Source organism: Giraffa tippelskirchi, chromosome 6 (genome assembly GCF_054371585.1).
Source record: "Giraffa tippelskirchi isolate mGirTip1 chromosome 6, T2T-mGirTip1v1.2.pri, whole genome shotgun sequence".
Lineage (NCBI taxonomy): Eukaryota > Metazoa > Chordata > Mammalia > Artiodactyla > Giraffidae > Giraffa > Giraffa tippelskirchi.
This window is the reverse complement of record NC_137280.1, coordinates 20,003,873-20,020,174: the sequence shown is the minus strand read 5'-3', so window position 1 is coordinate 20,020,174 and position 16,302 is coordinate 20,003,873. Positions and strand designations below refer to the sequence as shown.

General features: G+C 40.5%; 1 protein-coding gene across 1 annotated transcript in view; it reads left to right on the top strand.

The window, feature by feature from the left end:
• DPYS (dihydropyrimidinase) overlaps nucleotides 1-16,302 on the top strand; it is a 97,111-nt gene that overhangs the window by 11,486 nt on the left and 69,323 nt on the right. The window contains exon 2 of the mRNA XM_081502266.1: nucleotides 15,800-15,958. Within this exon, the coding sequence (XP_081358392.1) occupies nucleotides 15,800-15,958 (159 nt within the window). The remainder of the gene's footprint in view (nucleotides 1-15,799; nucleotides 15,959-16,302) is intronic.

Genomic DNA, 16,302 nt, shown 5'->3' with positions numbered 1-16,302 from the left:
TTCTCCAACACCACAGTTCAAAATCACCAATTCTTCGGCTCTCAGCTTTCTTTGTAATCCAACTCTCACATCCATCATGACTACTGAAAAAGCCATAGCTTTGACTAGACGGACCTTTGTTGGCAAAGTAATGTCTCTGCTTTTAAATATGCTATCTAGGTTGATCATACGTTTCCTTCCAAGGAGTAAGCATCTTTTAATTTCATGGCCGCAATCACCATCTGCAGTGATTTTGGAGCTCAAAAAAATAAAGTCTCTCACTATTTCCATTGATTTCCCCATTTATTTGCCATGAAGTGATGGGACCAGATGCTATGATCTTAGTTTTCTAAATGTTGAATTTTAACCCAGTTTTATCACTCTCCTCTTTCACTTTCATCATGAGGCTCTTTAGTTCTTCTTTGCTTTCTGCCATAAGGGTGGTATCATCTGCATATCTGAGGCTATTGATATTTCTCCTGGCAATACTAATTCCAGCTTGTGCTTCATCCAGCCTGGAATTTCTCATGATGTACTCTGCATATAAGTTAAATAAGCAGCATGACAATATACAGCCTTGACGTACTCCTTTCTCAATTTGGAACCAGTCTGTTGTTCCATGTCCAGTTCTAACTGTTGCTTCTTGACCTGCACACAGATTTCTCAGGAGGCAGGTCAGGTGGTCTGGTATTCCCATTTCTTGAAGAATTTTTCACAGTTTGTTTTGATCCACACAATCATAAGGCTTTGGCATAGTCAATAAAGGGGAAGTAGGTGTTTTTCTGGAACTCTCTTGCTTTTTTGATGATCCAACAGATATTGGCAATTTGATCTCTGGTTCCTCTGCCTTTTCTAAATCCAGCTTGAACATCTGGAAGTTCACAGTTCATGTACTGCTGAATCGTGGCTAGGAGAATTTTGAGCATTACTTTGCTAGCATGTGAGATGAGTGCAATTGTGAGGTAGTTTGAACATTCTTTGGCATTGCCTTTCTTTGGGATTGGAATGAAAACTGAACTTTTCCAGTCTTGTGGCCACTGCTGAGTTTTCCAAATTTGCTGGCATGTTGAGTGTAGCACTTTCACAGCATCATCTTTTAGGATTTGAACTAGCTCCACTGGAATTTCATCACCTCCACTAGCTTTGTTTGCTGTGATGCTTCCTTAGGCCCACTTGACTTTGCATTCCAGGATGTTTGCCTCTAGGTGGATGATCACACCATCGTGGTTATCTGGGTCATGAAGATCTATTTTGTATAGTTCTTCTGTGTATTCTTGCCACCTCTTCTTAATATCTTCTGCTTCTATTAGGTCCATACCATTTCTGTCCTTTATTGAGCCCACCTTTGCATGAAATGTTCCCTTGGTATCTCTAATTTTCTTGAAGAGATCTCTAGTCTTTCCCATTCTATTATTTTCCTCTATTTCTTTGCATTGATCACTGAGAAAGGCTTTCTTATCTCTCCTTGCTATTCTTTGGAACTCTGCATTCAAATGGGTATATCTTTCCTTTTCTCCTTTGCCTTTAGCTTCTCTTCTTTTCTCAGCTATTTTTAAGGCCTCCTCAGACAGCCATTTTGCCTTTTTGCATTTCTTTTCCTTGGGGATGGTCTTGATCACTGCCTCCTGTACAATGTCACGAATCTCCGTCCATAGTTCTTCAGACACTCTGTCAAATCTAATCCCTTGAATCTATTTGTCACTTCCAAATAGATATAATCGTAAGGGATTTAAGTCATTTAAGTCATACATGAGTGGTCTGGTAGTTTTCCCTACTTTCTTCAATTTAAGTCTGAGTTTTGCAATAAGGAGTTCTTGATCTTAGCCTCAGTCAGCTCCCTGTCTTGTTTTTGCTGACTGCATAGAGTTTCTCCATCTTTGGCTGCAAAGAATATAATCAGTCTGATTTTGGTATTGACCATCTGGTGATGTCTATGTGTAGAGTGTTCTCTCATGTTGTTGGAAGAAGGTGTTTGCTATGACCAGTGCGTTCTCTGGCAAAACTCTGTTAGCCTTTGCCCTGCTTTATTTTGTACTCCAAGGCTAAATTTGCCTGTTACTCAAGGTATCTCTTAACTTTCCACTTTTGCATTCCAGTCCCCTATGATGAAAAGGACATCTTTATTGGGTGTTAGTTCTAAAAGGTCGTGTAGGTCTTCATAGAACCATTTGATTTCAGCGTCTTCAGCACTCCCCAGGCAAGGGAGCCCTCCAAGTGCCAGAACAGGTGGAGCTACAGAGAAAGACTGACCAAAGAGGCCTTCTGATCGCCAACTACAAGAGGCTCGAAAAAAGACTCTGATAGGGCCATAACTCCTGCGGCAGAGGCAGTCCATGTCCCTATGCACTTGGTGCCGCCAGGGTCCCTGCAAGCCAAGTAGCTGCACCATCTTAACACTCAACTCTCATTGGGGCAGAGCTGCCACAGGCAAAAAATAAGTCTTACATCTATGCTTGCAAGGTCGCTTCAGCCGTGTCCAACTCTTTGCGACCCTGTAGACTGTGGCCTGCCAGGAGTCTCTGTCAGAGAGGGGGTTCTCCAGGCAAGAATACTGGAGCATATTGGCCAATATTGATTGCCATACCCTTCTAGAGCACTATATTTCCTGCTGCCCTAGCCACCAACCCCGAGTACTTGGTGCTGCCAGAACCCCTGTGACACAAGCAGCTGCACTGCCTCTACACCTGGCCCTCTCAGGGGCAAACCCAAGCCCTCCAGGGCAGCCTCAGGAGCTAAACCCCAGGGGACAACCCACATGTACAGGTGGAAATAAAACCACAGTTGAAACCCAGAGGTGGAAATAAAACCACAGTTGAAACCCAGGGGCAATGTGTCTAAGGAAGAAGATCCAAAACCTTCCCACCGGCTGTACAAGCTGCAAATTAAGTCCACATGATCAACTAAGCAGACTCTGTGTCTATGGATTATATAAAAGGCCACTGAGAGCTCTCACAAAAGAAAACGCACTAACTCTCATAGCTGTGGACATTGGAGGCAAAAACACACAGGAGTAGAACCAAATTAGAACCTGAGCTGTCCCACAGCAGATCCAGAGATCACCACAGTGTCGGAGGACATCCTAGGGAGAGATCAAGCCCTGAGCATTTGGAGTCGGAGCACTGACTCCAAGACCCTAGACTACCAAAAAGCTACCCCTAGTGAGTATCAAATAGTGGGAGCTCACACAAAGGAAACCACTTGAATACAAGACCTGGCATCACCCAACCACAAGTAGCACCCTTTGCAGGATGCCTCATCTAAACAACAAACAAAACAAAAATACAATCCTAGTCATCAGCAGACAGGATTACCACCTCACTCAGCCTTGCCCATCAGAGGAAAAATAAACAAACAAAAACTCAGCACAAATGTTATCCTATACAAAGCTCACACAAACCACTGGACCAACCTTAGGAGAGCAGAAACCAAAACGAAGAAAAAATTCAACCTTCTTCAAAGAAAGAATTCAAGTTTCCTTGAAGCCTGGGAAAAAGAGACCTCAAACACAATAACTAAAAAAAATAATAATAATGAAAAGACAGAGAAATACTGCACAAATGAAGGAACAAACTAGAAACACAGAAGTCCAAATAAATGAAGAGTAAATAGGCAAACTACCTGGAAAAGAATTCAGAATAATGATAGTAAAGATGATTGAAACCTTGAAAACAAAATGGAGAAAATGTAAGAATCAATTAAAAAAGACCTAGAAGAATTAAAGAATAAACATACAAAGACAAACAACACAATTACTGATATTAAAAATACTCTAGAAGGAATCAATAGACTATCTGAAGCAGAAGAATGAATTAGTGAGCTGGAAAATAAAATGATGGAAATAACTTCTGAAGAGCAGAATAAAGTAAAAAGAATGAAAAGAGTTGAGGACAGTCTCAGAGACCGCTGGGACCATATCAAATGCACCAACATTCAAATTATAGGGGTTGCAGAAGAAGAAGAGAAAAAGAAAGGGTATGAGAAAATTTTTGAAGAGGTTATAGTTGAAAATTTTCCCAACATGGAAAAGGAAATAGTCAATCAAGTCCAAGGGGCACAAAGAGTCCCGTACAGGATAAACCCAAGGAGAAACATGCCAAGACACATACTAATCAAACTAACAAAGACTAAACACAAAGAAAGAATATTAAAAGCAGCAAAGGAGAAGCAACAAGTAACATACAAGGGAAACCCCATACACTTAACAGCTGATCTTTCAGCAGAAACTCTGCAGGCCAGAAGGGAATGGCAGGATATATTTACAGTACTGAAAGGGAAAATCTACCACCAAGATTACTGTACACAAAAAGGATCTCATTCAAAATTGATGGAGAAATAAAAAGGTTTTCAGACAAGCAAAAGTTAAGAGAATTCAGTACCATCAAACCAGCTTTATAACAAATGTTAAAGGCACTTATATAGTCAAGAAATACAACAGAAGAAAAAAGATCTACAAAATCAAACCCAAACAATTAAGAAAATGGCAATAGGAACATATATACCAATAATTACTTTAAATGTAAATGGATTAAATGCTTCAACCAAAAGACACAGACTGGCTGAACAGATACAAAAACAAGACCCATATATATGCTGTCTACAAGAAACCCACTTCAGATCTCAAGACACATATAGACTGAAAGTGAGAGGAAGGAAAGATATATTCCATGCAAATGGGAAACAAAAGAGAGCTGGAGTAGCAATCCTCGTATCAGACAAAATAGACCTTAAAATAAAGAAGATAACAAGAGATAAGGAAGGACACCTCATAATGATCAAGGGATCAATCCAAGAGGAAGACATAACAATTGCAAATATCTATGCACCCAGTGTAGGAACACCTCAATACATAAGACAAACACTAACAGACATAAAAGGAGAAATTGACAGTAACACAATAATAGTAGGAGACTTTAAGACCCCACTCACACCAATGGACTGATCATCAAAACAGAAAATTAATACAGAAGCACAAGCCTTAAATGATACCTTAGATGAGCTGGATCTCATTGATATCTTCAGGACATTCCATCCAAATGCAGAAGAATACACCTTCTTCTCAAGTGCACACGGACATTCTCCAGGATAGACCACATCTTGGGTCACAAATCAATCCTCAGTAAATTTAAGAAAATTGGAATCGTATCAAGCATCTTCTTGACCAGAACACTATGAGACTAGATATCAATTACAAGAAAAAAAACTGTAAGAAACACAAACACATGGAGGTTAAAGAACACGTTTCTAAATAACCAGCAGGTTACTGAGGAAATCAAAAGGGAAATCAAAAATTTTCAAGAAACAATGACAATGAAAACACAACTCAAAACCTATGGGATGCAGCAAAAGTAGTTCTAAGAGGAAAGTTTATAGCAATACAATCCTACCTCAAGAAACAAGAAAAACACCAAATAGACAACCTAGCTTTACACCTAAAACAACTGGAAAAAGAAGAAGAACAACAACAAAAAAACCAAAATTAGTAGAAGGAAAGAAATCATAAAGATCTGAGCAGAAATAAATGAAAAAGAAGTGAAAGAAACAATGGTAAAGATTAATAAACTAAAAGTTGGTTCTTTGAGATGATAAACAAAATTGACAAACCTTTAGCCAGACTCAACAAGAAAAAAGGAGAGAAGAATCAAATCAACAAAATTAGAAATGAAAAAGGAGAGGTTACAACAGACAATGCAGAAATACAAAGGATTATAAGAGACTATTATGATCAACTATATGGCAATAAAATAGATAACCTGGAAGATATGGACAGATTCTTAGAAAAGTTCGATCTTCCAAGACTGAACCAGGAAGAAATAGAAATTATGAGCAACCCAATTACAAGCACTGAAATTGAAGCTGTGATCAAAAATCTCCCAAAAAACAAAAGCCCAGGACCAGATGGCTTCACAGGAGAATTCTATCAAACATTTAGAGAAGAGCTAATGCCTATCCTTCTAAAACTCTTTCAAAAAATTGCAGAGGAAGGAACACTTCCAAACTCATTCTATGAGGCCACCATTTGGTTTTGATACCAAAACCAGACAAAGACAACACAAAAAAAGAAAACTACAGGCCAATATCACTGATGAACATAGATGCAAAAATCCTCAACAAAATTTTAGCAAACAGAATTCAGCAACACATCAAAAAGCTCATACACCATGATCAAGTTGGATTTATTCCAGGGATGCAAGGATTCTTCAATATACACAAATCAATCAGTGTGATATACCATATTAACAAATTGAAAGATAAAAGCCATGTGATAATCTCAATAGATGCAGAAAAAGCCTTTGACAAAATTCAGCACACATTTATGATTAAAACTATTCAAAAAATGGGCATAGAAGGAACTACCTCAACATAGTGAAGTCCATATATGATAAGCCTACAGCAAACATTATTCTCAATGGTGAAAACTGAAAGCATCCTCCCTAACATCAGGAACAAGACAAGGGTGTCCACTTTTGTCACTATTATTCAACATAGTTCTGGAAGTCCTAGCTGCAGCAATCAGAGAAGAAAAAGAAACAAAAGGGATCCAGATTGGAAAAGAAGAAGTAAAGCTCTCACTGTTTGCAGATGACATGATACTGTACGTTGAAAACTCTAAAGACAGTATAAGAAAATTACTAGAGCTAATCAGTGAATTTAACAAAGTTTCAGGATACAAAAATCAATACACAGAAATCACTTGCATTTCTATATACTAACAGTGAAAAATCAGAAAGAGAAATTAAGGAATCAATGCCGTTCACCATTGCAACAAAAAGAATTAAATATCTAGGAATAAACTTACCTAAGGAGACAAAAGAACTGTACTCAGAAAATTGTAAGACACTAATGAAAGAAATCAAAGATGACATGAACAGATGGAGAGATATTCCATGTTCCTGGATAGGAAGAATCAACATTGTGAAAATGGCTATACTACCAAACACAATCTACAGATTTAATGTGATCCCTATCAAATTACCAATGGCATTTTTCACAGAACTAGAACAAAAAATTTCACAATTCATATGGAAATACAAAAGACCCTGAATAGCCAAGACAATCTTGAGAAAGAAGAATGGAGCTAGAGGAATCAACCTTCCTGACTTCAGATTATACTACAAAGCTACAGTCATCAAGACAGTATGGTACTGGCACAAAAACAGAAATATAGCCCAATGGAACAATATAGAAAGCCCAGAAATAAGCCCATGCACCTATGGGTACCTTATTTTTGACAAAAGAGGAAAGAATATACAATGGGGAAAAGACAGCCTCTTCAATAAATGGGTGTTGGGAAAACTGGACAGCTACATGTAAAAGAATGAAATTAGAACACTTCCTAACCCCATACACAAAGATAAACTCAAAATGGATTAAAGACCTAAATGTAAGACCAGAAACTGTACAACTCTTAGAGGAAAACATAGGCAGAACACTCAATGACATAAATCAAAGCAAGATTCTCTATGACCCACCTCCTAGAGTAATGGAAATAAAAACAAAAGTAAACAAGTGGACCTGATTAAATTTAAAAGCTTTTGCACAGCAAAGGAAACTATAAGCAAGATGTAAAGACAACCCTCAGAATGGGAGAAAATAATAGCAAATGAAACAACTGACAAAGGATTAATTTCCAAAATATACAAGCAGCTCATACAGCTCAATACCAGAGAAACAAACAACCCAATCAAAAAGTGGGAAAAGACCTAAACAGACATTTCTCCAAAGAAGACATACAGATAGCTAACAAACACATGAAAAGATGCTCAACATCACTCATTATTAGAGAAATGCAAATCAAAACTACAATGAGATATTACCTCACACTGGTCAGGATGGCCCTCAACAAAAAGTCTACAAACAATAAATGCTGCAGAGGGTGTGAAGAAAAGGGAATGCTCTTGCACTGTTGGTGGGAATGTAAATTGACACAGCCACTATGGAAGATGGTATGGAGATTCCTTAAAAAACTAGGAATAAAACCACCATATGACCCAGCAATCCCACTCCTAGGTATATACCCCGAGGAAACCAAAATTGAAAGAGACACATGTATCCCATTGTTCATTGAAGCACTATTTACAGTAGCTAGAACATGGAAGCAACCTAGATATCCATTGACAAATGAATGGATAAAGAAGTTGTGGTATATATACACAATGGAATACTACTCAACTATAAAAAGGAATGCATTTGGGTCAGTTCTAATGAGGTGGATGAACCTAGAGCCTATTATACAGAGTGAAGTGAGTCAGAGAGAGAATGATAAATACCGTATTCTAATGCATATACACGGAATCTAGAAAAATGGTACTGAAGAATCTATTTACAGGGCAACAATGGAGAAACAGACATAGAAAATAGACTTATGGACATGGGGAGAGGGGAGGAGAGGGTGAGATGTATAGAAAGAATAACATGGAAACTTGCATCACCATGTGTAAAATAGTCAATGGAAATTTGCTGTATGGCTCAAGAAACTCAAACAGGGGCTCTGTATCAACCTAGAGGGGTGGGATGGGGAGGGAGATGGGAGGGAGGTTCAAAAGGGAGGGGATATATGTATACCTATGGCTGATTCATGTCGAGGTTTGACAGGAAACAGCAAACTTCTGTAAAGCAATTATCCTTCAATAAAAAATAAATTAAAAAATACATAAATAAAAGGGATTTAGAAGACAAAAAAAAAAAAAGATGCTTAACTCAGGACTGAGTGTTTGAACAAGCTCTTCCTTGAGAGGCAAATACTTAGTGGGAGGTACATGTCTCCTTCCTACGTCTGAGTGTCCCCTTTAATTGAGATGACAGAATTGCTGCTGTGACATGTGGCTCCCTGGACCCAGTGGGAAGAAGGGAGTATTTCAGCTCTTGAAATCATGTTCAGGGATTTGAAATAACTTTGGGCTGCCAAAGGGCCCTGGGTGACCAGAGAAACCAAAAAGAGGCTTGAGGGACATAAGGAGGGACACTGACCGTGCCCGGCCACTGTTTGCCAGGTCCCAGGGTAGCAGCTAGGATCCTTGTGGCAGATGGGTGGGTGATGCCCTAGTGATTTGGAAACAGACAGATTCCGTTTTCCATCCGTTGCCCACTCGGGCCCGGGCTGTCCTCTCCCAGGCACTTTGTTCCCATTTTGAGATTTGAGGACAAGGAGGAAAGTGAGAAAGAGAAACAGAACAAAAAGAAATGAAAAAAGACAAATGTTGGCTCCTTTTCAGCTCGTTAGGGATGTGAAGCATTTGTGATAAATATTTATTCATGATTAAATTATAGCTAGCCCCAGGAATTTTAGTTTGCTGTAGCTTTAATAAAAGTGGCTGTTTGACCATCACATCTTCAGTTTCATAAGAGACTCATCATTACTTAATTTATATGGCATATATGCATACATGAGTTTGTATCATATTATGTAAAATCTATACATAATATAATACACCAGGCCTCTTTGGTGGCTCAGAGGGTAAAGAATCCTCCTGCAATGCGGGAGACCTGGGTTCGATCCCTGGGTTGGGAAGATCCCCTGGAGACGGGAATGACAACCCACTCCAGTATTCTTGCCTGGAGAATTCCATGGACAGAGGAGCCTGGCGGGCTATAGTCTATGGAGTTGGACACAACTGAGTGACTTTGACTCACACTAAAACCACATAAAATCTATTTTTTCTTCTTTTGAGAGTTAGGCTTTTTTGTAGAAAATGTAGCAACTATGGAAAATAAAAGTTAACTAGAAGGAAAGTTATGACCAACCTAGACAGCATATTAAAAAGCAGAGACATTACTTTGCTAACAAAGGTCTGTCTACTCAAGGCTATGGTTTTTCCATTGGTCATGTACGGATGTGAGAATTGGACTGTAAAGAAAGCTGAGCGCTGAAGAATTGATGCTTTTGAACTGTGGTGTTGAGAGTCCCTTGGACTGCAAGGAGATCCAACCAGTCTACCATAAAGGGGATCAGTCCTGGGTGTTCATTGGAAGGACTGATGTTGAAGCTCAAACTCCAATACTTTGGCCACCTCATGCGAAGAGCTGACTCGTTTGAAAAGACCCTGATGGTGGGAAGGATTGAGGGCAGGAGGAGAAGGGGACGACAGAGGATGAAATGGTTTGATGGCGTCACCGACTCAATGGGCATGGGTTTGGGTGAACTCCGGGAGTTGGTGAATGACAGGGAGGCCTGGCGTGCTGCGGTTCATGGGGTCGCAAAGAGTCAGACACGACTGAGCGACTGAACTGAATTGAACTGAAGAGGAAAATGAGGAAGACCAGTAAGCACGCCACCCGGAAACTGCCACTGAAAACGTTTCGTCCTGACTCCGTCCTGTTTTGTTTTCTTGCTAAGGGCTCATATGTTCAGGAGCGTGTTGCTGTGGCTTCTCTCTCTCTCTGGTTATTTCCACTGACCTCAGGACCCCTCTGGCATCCTCTCCAGGGTCACTGCCACATCTGTCTCCTTTCTTGCTCCTGAGTGTTTTTCAGCGTCAGGGCTGCGCCTCTCTCCGTCTGCAAACAGAGTGGACCTGCGCCCGACCGTCTCACATTCCGGCTGCTCCGCGCGGAACTCGGGCTCTCCCCCAGGTGTGCTGCCCTCCTCTGTCCCCTCATCCACCTCCGTCACCCCAGTCAAAAGCAGCCCACAGACCCCCATCGCCCTTGCAGCCGCCATCGCCCTGCCTTCCTCTGGGAATCACCGCTTCACACGTCTTGGTCATCTTTTTAAATTTATTTATTTTTAACTGGAGGATAATTGCTTTACAATATTGTGTTGGTTTCTGTCACACATCGACGTGAATCAGCCATAGGTATACATGTGTTCCCTCCGTCTTGAACCTCCCTCCCACCTCCCCCTGTTTTTGAGGTACAGTTAGTTGATTTACAATATTATGTCAGTTAACAGGTGTACAGCATAGTGAGTCAATACTTTTGCAGATTATACCCCATTATAGGTTATTACAAGATAATGGCTATAATTTTCCATACTGTACAGAATATCCTTGTTGCTCCTCTAATTTATACATAGTTGTTTGTATCTCTCAATCCTAATTGTCCCTCCCTGATTCCTGCTCTCCTTAGATAACCGCTAGTTTGTGTTCTCTGTGAGTCGGTTTCTGTTTTGCAGATACATTCTGCCCTTTACCACTTTTCTACTGATTCTTCCTCGCGGACCTTTTTCTCGGAACTTCTGCCTGCTCTTGGCTGTTCCCGAGAGCACAGGCTCTGGAACCCAATGACCTGGGTCCAATCTAGCCTTTGTCATTCTCTAGCTGTGAGAACTAGGGAGTTAGTTCATGGTGCTGTTCTTGGTTTCCTCAACTCTAAAACAGGGTTAATGATATGACCTGCTGCAGAGCTGCTGAGATGGTTTAAACACTTAGAACATCAGAATAGTTCCTGGAACATAAAAAGTGCTCTCTACCAGTTAGATTTTATTACCGTTAGTGGCAGCTTTAAGTGTATGTCCTGATATTAATTCAAATCCCAGCCTTCTCTGATCTGTTTCCCTCCTCTGAATTTTCCAGCAGTCTTTTCCCTCTGCCTCTTCTAGCATGCATGCTAAGTCACTTCAGTTGTGTCTGACTCTTTGCAACCCCATTGACTGTAGCCCACCAGACTCCTCTGTCGATAGGATTCTCCAGGCAAGACTACTGTAGTGGGTTGCCATGCCCTCCTCCAGGGAAATCTTCCCAAGCCAGGGATTGAACCCGTGTCTCTTATGTCTCTTACACTAGCAGGTGGGTTCTTAACCACTTAACACCACCTGGGAAGCCCATCTCTTCTAGGAGCTTAGCAATGTTAACTTCCTTTGAGCAATCCCTATACTGTGTTAACTATGGAAGTGTACTTGCTACCTATTATTACCATCTGATTATTTTATTATAATTGTTTGTGTGTATTTCTGTCTCCCCTTCTAGACTGTTTGATTATTCATGTGTCTGATCATTTGTGTATCACATGGTGGAGTGACCAGGTGAACCGCTAGGGGTCCAGTTTCTTCTGTTTAGTTGCTTAGTCCTTGCTCTGTATAAGATCAAGGAATAGGCAATGTCAAAACACAAGAAACTGGTGATGTGTTTTGCTTCCTGGAAGTCAGAATTGGAGGGAAGACTTTTCATTACATTGTGTATAACACCCTTTTCACTCCATGTAATAGCTTACATAGCGTAGACTTTTGGGGGGTAATAATTTTATTAAGATGTAATTCATATGTAATAATATTTATTCATTTGGGGTGTGCAGTTTAATGTTTTTTAGTACATTCACAGAGCTGTGCAAACATCACCACAATTTTAGAACATTTCTATCTCCCTCAAAAGAAGCCCAGTACCCTTGAGCTCTCCTCCCAACTTTCCCCAACCCCCTTAACCCCAAGAAACCACTAGTCTTCCTACTGTCACTGTGATTTATCCCTTTTGGACATTTCATGTAAATGGAATCATAGGATATGTAACCTTTTGTGACTGGCTTCTTTCACTTAGCATCATGTTTTCAAGGTTCATCCAAGTTGTAGCAGATGTATCAGAATCTCATTCCTTTTTATGGACAAATAATATTTCATTGTATGAACACACCACCTTTTGTTTATTCATTCAATAGTAGATGGGCATTTGGGTTGTTTCCACTTTTTGATTATTATGAATAATGCTGCTCTGATTATCTGTGTACAAGTTTTTGTGTGGACATATTTTCATTTCTCTCGGGTATATACCTAGAAGTGGAATTGCTAAGTCATATGACAACTCTATGAGGAACTGCCAAACTATTGTCCAAAGTGGCTGCATCATTTTATTTATACTCCCACCAGCACTGTATTTAGTTTCCCACATCCTGCATGTGATGAGACTTTTAATATGGAAAAGATTGTTCTTTAAGCTTGATTTTCTAGTTCAATAGACACGAAAAAGGTATTTTCTTTCAACACTTTAATTAACAGCACTTTCTATTAGAAAAATGCCCTTCATCCTCAAGGGATATCTGTGAGAAGACATTTTAGAAGGAAGAAGGTGAGAAGATTAATCTGCATTCAAATAAAAATACAGAGCCTAAGGAATTTTTTCTGGTACTCTCATTATACCCATAGGGATTTCTTAAGAAATGCAAATATGTGTTGTTTCACCATGCATAAGGCAATTGTTATCTAAAGATAGAGATAAAAGTACAGAATCCTGTATAAATAGTGAGATTTTTGAAAGCAGAAAGAGTTGGAGTGGGACCAAATGACTTAAGGAAAAAATAAAAATCCACTGAAGTAAGCACGAAAAAAGAGATGGAATACAGCTGGTGTACCTGCTGGAACCTGGGGCGCTCAGTGTGTCTGGGGAGGAAGGCTGTGGGGTGGGGGGTAGGGGAAGGTGACACGTGTGCAAACCTGGGAGAGAAGCTGGGGGCGCTCCTTTCTTTGTTGTAACATGACAACATGTAACTTTGTTTCCTGGTGGTGAGATGAATTGACATATGAAAAGTGGGAAAATGCCTTATTCCCAAAGGCTCATTGTGAGTTGAAGCTTATGAAGCACTTACCATGAACCAAACACCATATCAAGCACTTTATATACATCACCTCAATTTAATCTTCCCAGCGACTCTATGGATTAGGTACAATTATTGTCCTCACTTCACGGGTTAAGAATCAGAGGCACTCGGAGGTTAAGAAGTTGCTGTCTACTTTCCCCTGTTCATTGCAGAATTATTCACAAGTCAAGATATAAATAAATTCACGTGTCCGTCTATGAATGAGTGGATAAAGGAAATGTGTATATATACAATGGAATATTATTTAGAAAGAGGGAAATCCTGCCATTTGTGACAACAGAGACAGACCTTGAGGACATTATGCTGAGTGAAATAATACGATCTCACTTGTATGTGGAATCTAAAAAGAGCCAAACTCAGAGCACCCAAGAGTAGAATGGTGGTTGTCGGGGCTGGGGAAGGGGTGCGGGGAGGGGGGAATGGGGAGCTGTTGATCAAAGAACACAGACTTCAGTTATAAGATGAATAAGTTCTGGGGACCAGATGTTCAGAGCAATAACAACGGAAAGAGAACTTCCCTATTGGTCCAGTGGTAAAGAATCCACCTGCCAATAGAGGGAATACGGGTTTGATCTTTGGTCTGGGAAGAGTCCGCATGCTGAGAGGCCACTAAGCCCACGAGCCACCAACTACTGACGTCCGTGCACACCTAGAGGCTGGGCTCTGCAAGGAGAGCAGCTGTCACAGCGAGAAGCCTGTGCATCCCAACTAGAGAGTAACCCCCGCTCTCCACAGCTAGAGAAAGCCCGCTGGAAGCAATGAAGACCCAGAGCAGCCAAAAATAAATAATAAATAAATTTAATTTTAAAAAGAAAGGCAAGAAGAAGTGAGGGAGTGAAGGAATTACTCGGAGTGCCCTGGCTGGTAAGTGTTGAAGCTGAGCTGTGCCCTGGAACCAATAAGCCTGTGTGGTCAGTGCCCTTAACCCGTGTGCTAGTGTATCTCTGCCTGTGTGTTTTTCTTCACCTGCATCATTTGAATTGTGGTTGTTGTTCAGTTGCCCAGTCGTGTCCGATTCTTTGCAACCCCATGGGCTGCAGCACCAGGCCTCCCTGTCCCTCACCATTTCCTGGAGTTTGCCCAAGTTCATGTTCATTGCATCGCTGATGCTGTCCAGCCGTCTCATCTTCTGATGCCCTCTTCTTCTGCCCTTGATCTTTCCCAGCATCAGGGACTTTTCCAATGAGTCATCTGTTCACATCAGATGACCAAAATACTGCAGCTTCAGCTTCAGCATCAGTCCTTCCAGTGAATATTCAGGGTTGATCTCCCTTAAGATTGACTGGTTTGATCTCCTTGCTGTCCGAGGGACTTTCAGGAGTCTTTTCCAGCACCACAGTTTGAAGGCATCATTTCTTTGGCATTCTGCCTTCCTTATGGTCCAGCTCTCACAACTATACGTGAGTATTCAACCGTTGTTTGAATGCAACAGTTAAAAACATACTTAACCATCTTGTGATAAAATCAGTGTCAATAATTATTCAAAGACATTTGATTTAATAACTTAATAGTTTTTAATCCAGTTATAATGTAACGTAGTATAATATTCCAAAGAGAATAGAAGTCTCAAGGCAGATCATGCAGGGCCTTGTAGACCATGTTAAGGTTAAAGGCTATCCCAGGGGCAGTGAGAGGCATTCAGTTTTAAGTCTTGGAGTAAAGAGTCACACTTGTGCTTTGAAATTTCCTTCTCATTGCAATAAAGGTGTTTGTACTGGAGGAAGTAATAGCAAAACTGGGGGCATAAGGAGCAAGCCAAGGGGTGACACTAAGGCCAGAGCACAGGAGATGGATCAGAGGAGACAGCTGAGGATTAAGGAACGATTCAGGAGTTGCCTGAACGAAGACCAGCTGGGAATCACTGAGCCTTCTGAGAGTCTGCGTGGAACCCAGTGCCATTAGAGATACAGTTCTCCGAGACTGATTCTAATGAAGTGGATTTTACAGTGATGAATATAGTTTTCTTGAGAAGAAAAATGTTTGAATCATCTCCATTTTTCCATTTTGGCTTTTCTGTACAGCCTTCACTCTGTTTTCTTTGGATCAAAGCCATTTTCATTTCACCAGACGTGTCATTCTTTTTGCAAAAGCCATTCCAGCTCTTTTAATGCTTCAGACTTTAATTTATGGAACATCTATTCATGTCTCTCTAGATCTTTTACACAGGCAGCATCTTTGTGCAAATTCGTGGACCCATCAGATTTGCCCAAGTGCTTGCAAATGCATGCTGTTCAAGGAGATAAATGACTCAACTAGAAAACCAATGGCTAACCTGTTGAAACTCTGTTTGTGATTTCAGGCTGCCCTGGCAGGAGGCACCACCATGATCATTGATTTTGCCATTCCACACAAAGGCCACTCCCTCATCGAGGCCTTTGAGACCTGGCGAAGCTGGGCTGATCCCAAAGTCTGCTGCGACTACAGCCTTCACGTGGCGGTGACGTGGTGGAGTGACCAGGTGAACCACCGAGGGTCCAATTTCTTCTAGTTAGTCTTTTAGTCGTTGCTCTGTGCAAAGATCAAGGAATGGGCAACATCAGAACATAAGAAACCAGTGATGTTGGTTGCTTCCTGGTACTCACAATTGTAAGGAAGACTTTTCATTGCATACTCTTTTGTACGATTTGAGTTTTGAATCCTGTGAAGTATTATCAATTGAGAAAACTAAAAAAAAGAAAAAAAGCATATGAAGATAATAGGATAAATCCCTTATACTGATTCACAATAGTCTTTCCTAATATTTAAGTCATGAATGGTAAATACTTTAAATGCAATTTTTAAAAGTACTGGACTTTTCAACTT